General features: G+C 34.8%; 1 protein-coding gene across 2 annotated transcripts in view; it reads right to left on the reverse strand.

Moving 5' to 3' along the window:
• Positions 1 to 13,382, reverse strand: part of LOC110107726 (DExH-box ATP-dependent RNA helicase DExH9) — a 27,759-nt gene extending 14,377 nt beyond the window's left edge. The window contains exons 1-5 of one of the 2 annotated variants that reach the window (XM_020838082.2): positions 12,949 to 13,382; positions 6,820 to 7,020; positions 6,428 to 6,646; positions 5,867 to 6,205; positions 4,477 to 4,581 (exon numbers count right to left, since the gene is read on the reverse strand). In XM_020838082.2, the coding sequence (XP_020693741.1) occupies positions 4,477 to 4,581; positions 5,867 to 6,205; positions 6,428 to 6,646; positions 6,820 to 7,020; positions 12,949 to 13,221 (1,137 nt within the window). In that variant the 5' untranslated portion in view covers positions 13,222 to 13,382. The remainder of the gene's footprint in view (positions 1 to 4,476; positions 4,582 to 5,866; positions 6,206 to 6,427; positions 6,647 to 6,819; positions 7,021 to 12,948) is intronic. The other variant, XM_020838081.2, reaches the window with a different exon arrangement.
• Positions 13,383 to 13,848: the final 466 nt, after the last annotated feature.

Consider the following 13,848-nt stretch of genomic DNA (forward strand, 5'->3'; position numbering starts at 1 on the left):
ACATTTGGCACCATAAAGCATTGCAGGCCTCACCACCATCTTATAGAAATTTTCCTTAAGTTTGAGGGATACTTTTCTATCACACAACAAGCCCGATGCATTCATCCACTTCAACCATCCAACTTGAATTATGTTGATAATATCCCCATCTATTTTACCATCACTCTGAATAATAGATCCAAGATATCTAAATGTGTACTCTTATTAATGACTTGATCGCCCAAAGTCACAATCCCCTCACTAGGTCTATTACTACTAAAATTACACTTCATATATTATGTTTTAGATCTACTCAAGTGAAAACCTTTAGACTCTAAGGTTAACCTCCATAATTCAAGTTTAGCTTCAACTCCCTCTCTAGTCTTATCAACAAGAAGAATATCATCAGCAAAAAGCATACACCAAGGTACATCCTCTTGCAAATATCTAGTGAGAACATCCATGACTAAAGCAAAAAAGATATGGGCTTAAGGCTGATCCTTGATGTAACCCAACCGAAATAGGGAAATACTTGATCAAATCACCTTGTGTTTGAACACAAGTAATAGCTCCTGCATACATATATTTAATGATTTGAATATAAGTGTTATTAACTCCTTTCTTTTCAAGAACTCTCCATAGCACTTCTCTTGGAACTTTATCATATGCTTTTTCTAAATCTAAATATCATATGTAGATCCTCCTTATTTTCTCTATATTTCTCCATCAAACCTCTTAATAAATGTATGGCTTCTATAGTCGACCTACCCGGCATAAATCCAAATTGATTTTGAGAAACATTAGAATCACGCCGCAACCTATGCTCCATAACTCGCTCCCATAGTTTTAAAGTATGACACATTAATTTAATTTCTCTATAATTCGCACAATCTTGTGCATCACCTTTATTCTTAAAAATATGAATTAACACACTCAGTCTCCACTCATCTGGCATTTAGGAGGATATCTACCTAGCATTATAGCACTTATCCCTTCGAAATTTCCCCTACGTATTCAAGGAAATATAAGTCCACTTCCTCTCTCATGATAACTCCTTTACCCACATCTTCAAGGTTGATGTCGAGTTGATTTCTCTATTGTTGGGAAATCTTCATAGTCTATAAAACCAACATTTTTAAATCGTTACTAATGACATTGTCATACTTATTTGTGGTTTTCTTGCATGTTGTTGACCCTCATTGAGTCGTTCACTTATTGCTTAAGAAAGCGACTTAAAATTCATCGATGTTGAATCAAGAATATGAACTAAACATCCTAAATGGAGAGTTTCTTGAGCCTCTTGAATGTAACATCCATGCAGCATTGAGCTCATGGGTAACCAAATCCTTCAAAATTAAATAAACCATATTTTAGCATCCCTTGTCATTCAAGAGAAATCTCTGGAATACATATTTAATCTATCTTCCGCAAATTCTCGTACTCATATACAACACGATCATTTCTCGCTCCATTAGGGCAACGTGATCTGTTGTCAACTCTTAGTGTCATGAAGCTCTTTCGAAGTCTATAACAACTTAATGCTTATCTTTTAATTCTTATAAGGTTGTAGGATATAGTCCATTTAAAGAGAGTTTGCCATCAATAGCCAATAGAAAGAAGCTATGGCATCAACTTTATATGGCTTTGGACAAATGCTCCTCCATTCTATCAAATAATTCCACAAACATCTTCCAACATCCACATGCTCAACCTTATTTTCTACATCCAAAGCTAGCATCTCTGCCTCAACTCCAACATTATTTTCTTTTGATTGATTCACTTTTGCTAACACATCTATAAATCTAAATTTGACAAAATCATAACACCTTCTTTCAACATCTTCACTGAAACACTAATAAAAATCACAATAACATATTTAGCAATAGAATTCAATATCCAACTCCTCAAGCTTCACTAAACTTAGGGTATGTTTGGAGTGCCTGCAACTCTGTAAAAACTATTATGTAGCTGTTGAGGGAAAGTAATTTTTTTAAAATTATTGTGACTATATTAAACTATTTTCTTTTGAAAAAGTCGGATAATAGCTTCCTTACAAAGATCAGACTCTAGTAGATCTAGTAATAGAAAGTTTCTTGACAACATAAATATCTTTGAAAAGCGACAAAAAAGTTGCAGCCAAATGTGATTGTGGTAGATGCCTAGAAAGCAAAGAATGAATCATTAGTCTCTCTCTTCTCTCAACATTCCTAGTCCACCTCCTCCAACTCGTCCTCAAGAATTTTTACCACTTTAATGTCCATAGTGGATGTCCACACCTTCAAAATTACTAGTTCAAACATAAAAGAAATATTCATGTATATAGAAGCACTCCAGCCAATCTTGATTATGTCATCCTTGAAGAGGTAGGTAAGGATTTAGCATAAAAACATAAATGTCTGCCAAATGGATGTATCTCCCTAAACCCCAAGTTTTGATACATGGACTGACAATATTGGCCCTAAACCCTATGACTAATAGGTAGCTGATTCATCTTTGTATGAGTGGGGATTTGTTTATTTCTAACCAAACTACATAGCATAAAAAAAATACAATACTACCACATCAATCCTAAATTTGCTACTGAACTTCCCAAACTGTTCCAGTATTTTTATGCTATAACACGTTTTTTTCTTCCCAATCCATATCCCAACTATGTGAATCTACTTATTTTGTGCGCAACTGTAACAATTTTCTACAATAATTTGCATAATAGTCAAATATCTTAAAAAATACTTTTCCCCAATTTTTTTGTTTAGGAAGAAACTAGAAGAAGCAATTGTTTTCATCTAGAGCAACTTGTGGCCTCATATTTTCAACATTTATTACAGAATATCTTTAATAAAAATCATCTTGAAATCATCATTAACCCACCCTTGACCATTTCAAATTCCATACGGCCCTCCCAATAAACTGAAACCTCATATTCGTCCCCACAACTACTGTTGGTTTCCGCAAGGGTGCCAAAGAATTTCACAATAATGACATCTACAGCATTATAATGCTCATACAGTAGCTCAACCAGGTTCTCAGACACAAATGAGGTCCTAAGAGAGCTATGACTTGCATGTACGCTTAGCTAAATGTTCTTTACCCGGACATACAATGTGGAGACCAGCCTGGACTGCTGAGATTCATACAGGCTCAGCTTCTTTACTCAATAACTTTAAGCCACTTGCACACAACCCATTCACACCACCGCCTAAGACTTACAAAACCCAGCAACATATGCAGATCCAACATAACCGAACACTTTAAAGCAAGCTCGCCAAGCACTACTTCAATTGGAAAGGAGTGGCTCGCCCACCCAATGGCTCTACACAATCAAGATTTGATCCAAAAATCCTCAAAAATATGATGCCGCAGAAGTTCTAAGTGATAGATGAATGCTTAAAATGGCGGAACAAAACAAGTGAAGCTCGAGTTTTTGCAAGCTATGAGATAATAAGTGAGGTTCACCAACCCCTTAGCTAAGGCATTTGCTCTTGGACGTACATTTATTGGAAGTACTCATATTTTGATGGCATCATTTATTTTAAGTCATATGTCATGAATGTCTTAGCATCACTCCAGCAATGCCTTGTTGGTCTGGTTTCCATGAGAAGAGGAAAAGATATGATTCTAATAATATATCTTAGGTGTGATAATATTTGTTATAACGATTCCTTATATCAATGATCTTTTATATAATTTGATACTGCGAACATCAAAGAGGTGCTTCAATTCCATTAATTCAACGTGAGCTATGCTTTAATTGAACTTCCTCATTTTATGCAATGCAATTACGCAATGCCGCTAAAACTTTTGAATGTTTTCCTTTAAAATCTGTGTAAATAACATGAACTGCCAATAGGGCTATTGATCTTTCCAAGAAGTGCTACAGTAACTTAAAAGAACCAAAAAGGTTAGGGTGCTAAGTATCACTATTGTCATGTCAAATTATAATATATATTATCTCTAGTTTAGTTAAAAGGATAAAAGCATAACATTTGCCCCGTATTCACGGTATAAACATTTTCTTTTCACAATTTTTCTACATCATATTATTATCTGCAATATAATGCCTTCCCGTTATACAATATGAACCTTTAGCCCACCTCATCAAAAGTATTTCATTATAACTATGTATGTTTAAGAAGTGATGCATAAATGCTGTTAATATAATATAATGTCATTGAGAACTAAATATATGCTTTTATTTGACTATAAATGGCCTTAACTTTTTACAATGACTAGAAATTCAAGATATAAGCAGATTCAAGAGAGCAATTTTTTCACCAAGCAAAAAAAAAAAAACACATAGTAACTGTTGTAATTGTTTCATTCAATGACAGAAAAAACCTGCATGATTCAAAATTCTGTATGTTTTTTTCTGCAACAGCTATCATTATGCTAAATAAATTTAATTGGAACTCAAAAATTGGAATTAAAAGTGAAGAGAAGTAAAGGGAAAACACAACTCCAAAAAAGGAGCATTCATACTCAATCAGATAAACTTGCCTGGGGAAGCTTCTTTTCATCATCAGATAGCAAATCCATTGCACTCCAAAAGATGGTTTCTATATTAGTTTTCTCCTGGTCATCATTCAAATCCATTTTTGCCATCTAAAAACAAAGATATAAGCAACAAAAACGAGGTGAATTCCATACCACAGCTCTAATATAATATTACATATAAGAGTATAAAAATAACAAGGTCTCGGAGCATCTAACTTAGTTTAATTCATCATTTTTCCCAAACAGTGTCTATATTCAGTTGATATGTCAAAACTTTGCACCAGATGCATGGGCGGACTAGGGGAAAACATAAATTATATAAACTGCTAATAAACTGCAATGGCCTAAATTTCAGAAGTGATTAAAAAAATTTCTCACAAAATCCAGATATTCATATAAAGCACCATAAACATGAAGACTAAAAAATTAAGTTCCCGATCACTTGCTTTATGTCAAATATATGAACTCCTCAATGGTCAAATACAAGAGCATTATGCCGTCAATAACAAGTCAATCTGATATTCTAGGATGCATAGCATTTTGGATACAGATTCCGGAATAGTGGAGAATGAAGAAGAAAGAAATCAACAGTGAAACGAACAAAGGGAATAAAGAACCCAATTACATAGCAAAGGCATCCTATGCACAAAACAAGGAAGTTGAATTCCACTCCATACATAAATCTTGGAAGAGAGACCTACATGCTAAGGATGGATCAGACACAGATCTGAAAGGGGGCACAAGGCCTAGGGTTGGCGGCACATTATACAGCAAGAACTCAACCCTTTACTCTAAAGAGTGGCCCAACAATAGGAAATGGCCCTCAAGTGGCGTTAAGGAAATAGTTAGTGACTTGTAAGCCCTAAAATAATACATCGAATCATAGCAAATAATATAAAAACAGCAAGGACAAAACTTAAATTGAATGAAGACCCTTAGAATCCAACCCTAAAATCTGCAACAAACGATTATACAATAGTGCAGAAGATAAATGTTCTGCAAATTTCATTCTAGAACAGAAGCTGCAACTTCCTCTTGATTTTTCTAACATTTTCCCTAGTTCCTTACATGTATCATATTGATCAAAACATTCATTTCCTTCCAACTTAAAAAACAAATATGCAGAACCTATAGGCAGAGATAATTTTGGCAATTGAACAACATTGTTTTCCTCAATCCACAAAATCAAATGACATAATGAAGGCTTTCAGGTTATATTAGACAACAGAAATCTTTGAATCTACCACCAAACCAAATTACAGGTTTTGATTTTTCATACCAAATAGCATATGATATGAGAATTTAAAGAGACATAATCAGGACCTTCAGTCCAATTCATCAGCAAGGCAGAACCCTTAAAAAAAAAATTAAACTACAAATGTTCTAATTTTACCTGCATTGCAAGAAATTCACATTCCCTCTTGCTAAAGCTGAATAGTATAACAGGATCATACTGGCGCTGAATTAACATTTTCACCAGCTTAAAAATGTCACTTTCCTCACTGGGTTTTCCTTCCAGCAATGCCTTCTGCAGTTTCCCAAAATCCCTTTTTCTATTTCCATCTTTAGCAGGAACGAGGGCATTCAAAGCTTTCTGAAAACTATCCTCACGAAACTTTCCTTTCTCATCGACCACCAAATATAAACCATCACCACCGGAAGGGAAAATGTAATGTTGAAGGGGAGTTGGTCGATAATCTGTGTAAACTATGTGACAAGGCTGATGATGAATCTGATATTCAACAGATAAAAGGAGTGAGCAAATTTTACAAATAAAACAAAGAAATACAAAGCTTCACAAATAAGCAAACATGCAACTTTAAGCATACTGCATGTTCACACAACGGTGGAATTCAAAAGTTTCGGGCAACAACTTTTTTCATAAAAACACGTAAGATTCCACAGAAATCATTTAGGATAAATAGAAACAAACTAGCAGACTAGAATGAAGAACCTTAGCCACCCAATCAGCAAATTCCTTAGCATTAGGGACTGTAGCTGAAAGGAAAACGAAACGTGAGTTCTTGGGAGCCATAACAATACTTTCTTCCCACACAACACCTCTTTCCCTATCTCGCATATAATGCACTTCATCAAATATGATCCAGGCCACTTCCCGCATTACCTCTGACCCTTTGTACTGCATGCTTCTCCAAATCTCAGTGGTCATCACCTAAATATTTTATATAAAAAATTAATAACTAAATAAATAATGTAGTTTTTACATCAAGAATCAGACTTCTGCTATGATGAGTTGTGAATCTTGCTTGGTGTTCTAGTCTGGGAGTTTCAGAAGTACCAGTTTTGTGGTACCTTATGAGAAAAAAAGGAAATTTGTTAACCTACCAGGCAAGAGGCGTTGGGCTCAATGGTCACATCACCGGTCATGAGGCCAACATCTGAAAACTCCTCCTTAAACTCCCTGTATTTCTGGTTGCTTAGAGCCTTGATTGGAGAGGTGTAAATAACCCTTTGCTGATTTCTCAGTGACATGGCGATAGCATATAAAGCAACAACAGTTTTTCCAGCTGATGTATGTGCAGATACCTGTCAAAAAAATAACAAAAAATAAAGCACTGTAATAGACAGAAACCAGTTATTTGACATCATAAGAAGAATCAAAAATTTCAATGATATGAAGTGTTTTTTATGTAGAATATCACGTTAATTCTGAAAGCGCCATGAAAATATCAAGATCAAGGGCTCAACATGGGATCAAGACAAGCATCAATAAAGAGCCTTGATATAGAACTCAAAAAATTTGTAATAAAAATTAAAACTATAAACTCAAAATATTAGTCCAAAATTTTTTAATTTTCAACCTTTAATTCATAATTTTTATATGGAACACTTCAAAGATATTTAGCTGTTATTTTAAATAAGTTTAGGGCCTTAGGCTTAATTAGGAAGTGTTTAGGCCAATCAACCCATGTGGGGAGAGACTCTTGAAGTGGCTTCACCCCACTTTCTTATTTGCATCATTAGATTTTTTTTTTTTTTTTTTTTTTTTTTTTTTTTTTTTTTTTTTTTCATCATTTAATTTTTTTTTTTTTTTTTTTTTTTTTGCATCATTAGATTTGATTTTTCCTTCATCCATAATTTTTTTTTTAATTGTACAACCTGATATAATAGCTTAAATATTACTAGAGTAAATGCAAAAGGTTGTTTTGATATTTTGAGAAAAACGGAAGAGTGAAACCTCTAGGATTAAGAGTTTGGTGGCCGCTCCTCCCTCTTTTGGTTTATTCTTAGTAAAAGACAGATATCTTTCATATACTTGATAGTCTATCTACCAATCTTTCATAGCATCATCCCAAAACATGTCCGCAGATCCTACAGCCATAAAATATCACGAAACCTTTCTTGAAGCCGGCAACCATAACTAGGGTTCTCTCGACCTAGTTTTGATTTTTTTCTCCTCCATCTTCCTTAAAATATCTTGGATTTCCATCTACTCAAGATGCAACCTCGATACATTACTTTAACATTCTATAGACTTTTCGACCCCTAAATACACATCTAAGCCATACAAACAACTCAATATTTCAAGACTAGTCAAATCTATCCAAACTATATCACTTTGACCAAATCTTTGTTGTTCCCCAATTTTTGGCCACTAAACCACTTGGAATTTCATCAAATACTCCAAATTGCATCTAAAGACATTACATTAACATTCCCAAGTGGTTCCATGACTAGAATCTTCAATCATAAAAACCTAAATCCAAATCCCCAATGGGAGACTAAGAGCAAGCCATTGTTTAAACACTTAACCAACCTTTCTTTCAACCATCACCTCAAATAAAACTATTTCAACCACTCAACTGTGTCCCCCACATACTCAAACCCTCACGACGAGTGAATGGCTAGGATTATCGCTTCCAAGGATGAGTCTGTTATATTTTCACTTTTCCACCTTATGGATTAGACCTCAAATATGCTCAGCAAGAAAATCAAGTGAGACTCAACCATGTTGGCTATTGGTATGAGCACATAAAATAAACTGTTAAATGTTCATGACTACAAGACACTAACTAAAACAAGAAATTTTTAGAATTTTTTGCTCTCTTAAGATAACAAATATGGTGCATTTGAACAAAATAAAAAAGACAAAGTATAATGAACAACAAATATCATAGCATAGGCTATCTCGTTTCAAAATTAAACAATATTTTTATTTAATGGGGATTTAATATATTCTATAACAAAGATCTAAAGTCTACTAGTGTTGGATCCAAAATTTTTCCTTGAGCAATACCAAAACCTTGCTTATAAAACATAAAAGACCCATAATAGAAAGAATAGAGAGAAAGAATTCTAGAGTAAGAAGCTTTGGGATTTTACTGGGTTCACAAAAGTACATTTTGGTTCACTTGTGGATGCCTGTAATGTAACTTTTAGAGTTTGATCAGAATCATATAGGACAAGAGGAAAATCTTAGCAATCCGCATAACTAAAAATATAGTTAAGAATCGTTGCTGGTGTCTAGATATGACTACATGGGAGTTTTGATGCTCACAAAGAATTGCATTATGGCGGTATTGATAAAGTGCAAGCAGCTTTTGAAAGCCCACCTTCTCATAAAATGATGATATTTTATTGCTAAAGATGGTTTCTGTCCTCTTTGAATTGAACTAGAACTAATCAACAAATGTGTGGTCCTAAAGCTAGCTTTTTCTATCATTTGATCGTAAGTTAATCTTCGTGCAATTTTGAAGTGGTTAGTTTTCTTTTCATATGGATTTCTAGATCTTAGATACAAAAGAAGATATGAATCTTGATTCTTCATGGATATCAACTGATTTTGTGATATATGTTACTAATTTCTTCTTATTTCCATCTTCATTTTGGTGACTCATGATGGAAACTTCATTGCTTTTTTGTCCTATTGATTGCTATCACTACGATAGGCAATGGCCTCACTCTCACTATTTTGAACTATATTTGATGATTTAATTTGCAAAGAATGTTTGCCATGAAATCCAACCTTGCTGTTGGATTGCCCTTGTAACCCTCCATCTTTTCTAACCCATGGTTCTCACTAGATTTATATGGAGTTTTCGAACGTCTCTAGCTTTTATTCTTCTCATTTTCAACTTTTATACATGGCAAATCATCTATTTTTGGTCCTCCATTTTAAGCTTTTTTGCATGAAAAATCAATGTTTGTCTTATCATATATTGGCTCCAACTCAACAGCAACTTCAGGGAAGTCGTTCCTCAGTAATGTTTTTTCAATATAAGCTTTCTTTTGAGTAATAAAGCTTGGAACCAAATTGATGAGGACATCTACAGGATATTCTAGCGCGAGGAGACATCGAAGATCTACGGCTACGTTCGCATGTTTTATTTCTAATTGATGTATTGTAATTTTATGATTTTAGTGTTCTTTTCCATTTTTACACTCACTTGAGGGACTAGATGCATGTATTGGCCTTTTCTTTTTTTCTTGTATGGGGCCTATTTATAGCCCTCTTTTCCCTCTTATGAGGTCAATGATGATTATGAATGAAATTTCAATTTTTTTGTCTTGTTGATCTCTTTGTGAGTTCTTGAGAGGAGAAACCCTACGAGAGGGTCTTGCATCACCCGTCAGCCACCGGTGGATTCCGGGACTCGCAGTTAGTATTCGTAATATTTTCTTCGTTTTCCTTTCCCTATCACCGGCCACCTTATCTTCCCTCCCACCACCGCCGGCCAATCCAACCCACCTCCTCCACCGGCCGGCCTTTTTCCCCAATGCCCCTCTAAGACGCCGGCCACCCCTCACCCCATCCACCCGCCAACGGCCACCCCACCTTCACCCCCAAACAGCCAGCCTAGCTAGCCCTAGCCCCACCGCCGACCACCCCCTTCCTATTTCCCCTTGGATGAAAAAATCAATCATCATTAACACCTACCTAAAATAGCCTAATTGGTTTGGAAAGATCTAAATAATTTGAAATTCAAATTTCGAATTTTAAATACTTTCCTAAACTAAGAAAGCTGAATTAGAAAAGTTTATAAATTGGGATCTAATTTAATTTTAAATTAGATTGGTCATTCCTATTTCATCCCTAATTAATAGGAGTGCATTAGAAAACTATTAAACCCTTCCCAATCTCCCCCTTATTCTCTCTATGCTGCCGGCCCTCCCAATGCTCCAAATTTTCGAATTCAAAATTTGAATTATAATCCTTCCCTACACCCTAATTTAATTCTCTTAATTGAATTAATTTTAAAGAGATTTAATAAGCCTAATTCCCCTAACCCATATTTGAATTTGAATTTGAATTTCAAATTCTTTTCCCTCCTCATTTAATTAAATATGAAATTAATTTCAGATTTAATGCTCTTTCCATAACCCCAAACCTAGACCCCACAAACCCTAATTCCCTCCATACTTGGCTGGCCCTCTTGTTTGTCCACCCTCTTGGAATTCCCCCAAATCTCATGAGCTCTCTTGCAAGAAGGGAAGTCAAACATATCTCTTCTCATGGCTCACTAGTGCGTGGCTGATCCCGACATTGATCTCGAGTTCATATATGACAATCAAGGAAGGAAGGATATTCTTCGATCTACCTTCTTCGATTTGAACTTGAACATCGACAATTTCGTGGAAGACTACATCGACCGCATCACCTTCACGTTGGCACCGGCAATTTAGGAGCACCTCCTAATCGGATCGTGGTCAATTGTGGGACGTCCACCAATCCATTCGTCGTTGGTTACCTTTCCATCATCGAAGATCTTAGGCTTCTTCTTCCTAATGGTGATCTCTTGTTTGGTGTGGGGTATCTTCTTCCGCTAACCCCACAAGTGACTGAGTGAGAAGGTCCTCAAAGTGAAACCTCTCATTATTAAATTGTAGATTTTGTTATGCACTCATAAAATTTACCTTTGTCTTTGAAGTTTGATCAAATTATATTGTTTAATCTAACGTGTTCTTCTTTGCCTAAGAAAGTTTCAAACTACGAATTCCTAGAATCTTTCTTTGTTGTGAACAATAACTTTATATTGGAAAGCTTTCAAAAATTGCTCTTCTTAATTTCTCGCTAACTCCTGGTTGTATCACATCACAAATAGTACTTGGCCTCTTCCAAATGTCTATTATAACTGAAGGATGACAATTTTTTTCAATCCAAAGATTCTAGCCAAAACTTGCCAAGGAAATGAATCCCCATAATGCAGAAGCTAGGTCTACCTAACAGTTCGCCTTGTAGACTTCAGAGAGTTGAGAGAAATCCACATTTCTATCCATTGATGGCATAACGACAATTTTTTTAAATGCTCATTATTGCTATGTACTTAAGGATAAAAGATGTAATTACGTTAAAAATTATAAATTATCAAAAATACCAAAAGGAATTAGCATTTGTGTAGAATTTTTGGTTTTCTAAGAAAACCAAAATCAATATTGCGATTTCCATAAAAAATTCAAAACCAATTTTGGATTTCTAACAAAACAAAAAACCATTTTGCTTTCTCTATAGAAAATGCATTTTCTTATAAAAACAAAATTTGGTTTTCTAAGAAAAACAAATTTTAAAAATTATTGATTTATATATTTCTTAAGAGAAGGATAATATAAATTAAAATTAGTGGAAAAAAGCAAGAGTAATTAAAATATTAAGAGCAAATACGTGAAATCATTTCTCGTATAATAAATATGAAAAATAATCTCACATATTATTTTTTAATATAATATAAAATATAGTAATAATATTCATGTAGCCGACCCCACATAGTGGGATAAAGGCTTGTTGTTGTTGTTGTTGTTGTATTATGGCTTTTTTCCTTAATTACATATATTATTTGGTCCTTTTAAAAAATTTCACCGAGCATAACAAAGCTCAACAACTTCCACAATAAATCTTGTTCCCATTAGAGGATCTCCTGGATTTTGAATTAAAGTTAAACGGAGGAATTGGGAAGAAGGTTTATTGTTGTAGCCATTGAGCTCCGTTACACTATCACTGGATGTAAATGGGAGATTTCTCTCATATCTGATATGCCTACAAGAGAAAAAACAAAGTAGACCTAGCTTTTGCATTGAGGAAATGCACTTTTTTGGTATTTTCTTATCAGAATATTTGATTGAGAAAAATGGTCAGCCTTCAATCACAAGAAACATGAGAAAAATGGTCAGGAACTGTTCGATTCCAGGCTCTGATCAGCTTCTCAAAATTTGGCTGCAGAGCTGGAGACAAACATTGTTTCTTCATGCACTAAAGCTGACAATGAGGAATCATGCGAACCTGACCATTTTGATTTCTTTGAGTGAAGGCCAACCATTTTGATTTTTCATGCACCAAAGCTGAAAACGAGGAACCAATCGCACGATTACACTCGCGAGAAGAAAGCAAAAAGGAGACAACTTGCCGGACTTTAAAAAAACAACCAAAGAAGAGTAATTGGTGCTGAAGATTAATCTATCAAGTAAACTAAAAAGTAAAAAAATTCAAGAAGAATGAATATAGAATCTGAAGCTTCTAACCATTACGGATTCGCCATTTTCAATGCACCTAATTGCTTCGGACTGGAAGGGATCGAGCACGAAGGGGAACTCCTTCGCAGGCTTCAAATTCCCTTCGGTGGGGCGGGTCGGCCCCGAGCGAGACGCAACATATCCCTCCGGGTAAGACACATCGTGTAGGCAGGTCACACCGTCATCGATAACCATCGGCTCGTCCTTCCTCTGCGATTTATATGGTATTGGATTCTCTGGAGTCGCACCATCTACGGATTTTCTCTTGATCAATGAAGACATCGCTGGAAAGAAACTTAAGCAACAGGTGAATAATAATATTGGGGATTAGCAGTGAGAAATTGGCAATAAAAGGAGCTCGAAGGGGTTGCAAGCGTCGAAGCAAAGCACTTGTTCAGGTTTCTTCTCCTGAGCTCCCAGCCGGTCTGGGAGGAATTCGGCTGGGAGACGGGGAATTTCGTAAAGGCCATTAAAACCCTAGAGCCAACGCAAAAATCCTTGGGAGAATATGATCCTTGTTTAATAAAAGTAGTTTGAAAACTAATAGAACATTCACAATTCTGGTTCAAAAAAATTTATTTGAAAAATTCACACAATAAAAAATTTTAAAACAAGTATTTTACAGTATAATATATTTTTATTTAATTTAATTTGAGATAATAAACTAATTAATAATCCCTTTATATATATAGTATACATTATAATTTATAATAAATAGAGAAATCAAATATTATGAAAATATGATATCATATGCATTATATTACTTGCAATTAGGGAAATATGTCAAATCTTTATTTCCTATGGGAAATAAGCCTAAAACTTCATTTCTAATCTAAATTCTTGGGCTTATTACAAATCGGAGTCTAAAACCTCATATAATAAGTATAGTATAATAAGTACAAAATCTTT

This window comes from Dendrobium catenatum, unplaced genomic scaffold, assembly GCF_001605985.2.
Source record: "Dendrobium catenatum unplaced genomic scaffold, ASM160598v2 fragScaff_scaffold_506, whole genome shotgun sequence".
In the NCBI taxonomy this organism is placed as follows: Eukaryota; Viridiplantae; Streptophyta; class Magnoliopsida; order Asparagales; family Orchidaceae; genus Dendrobium; species Dendrobium catenatum.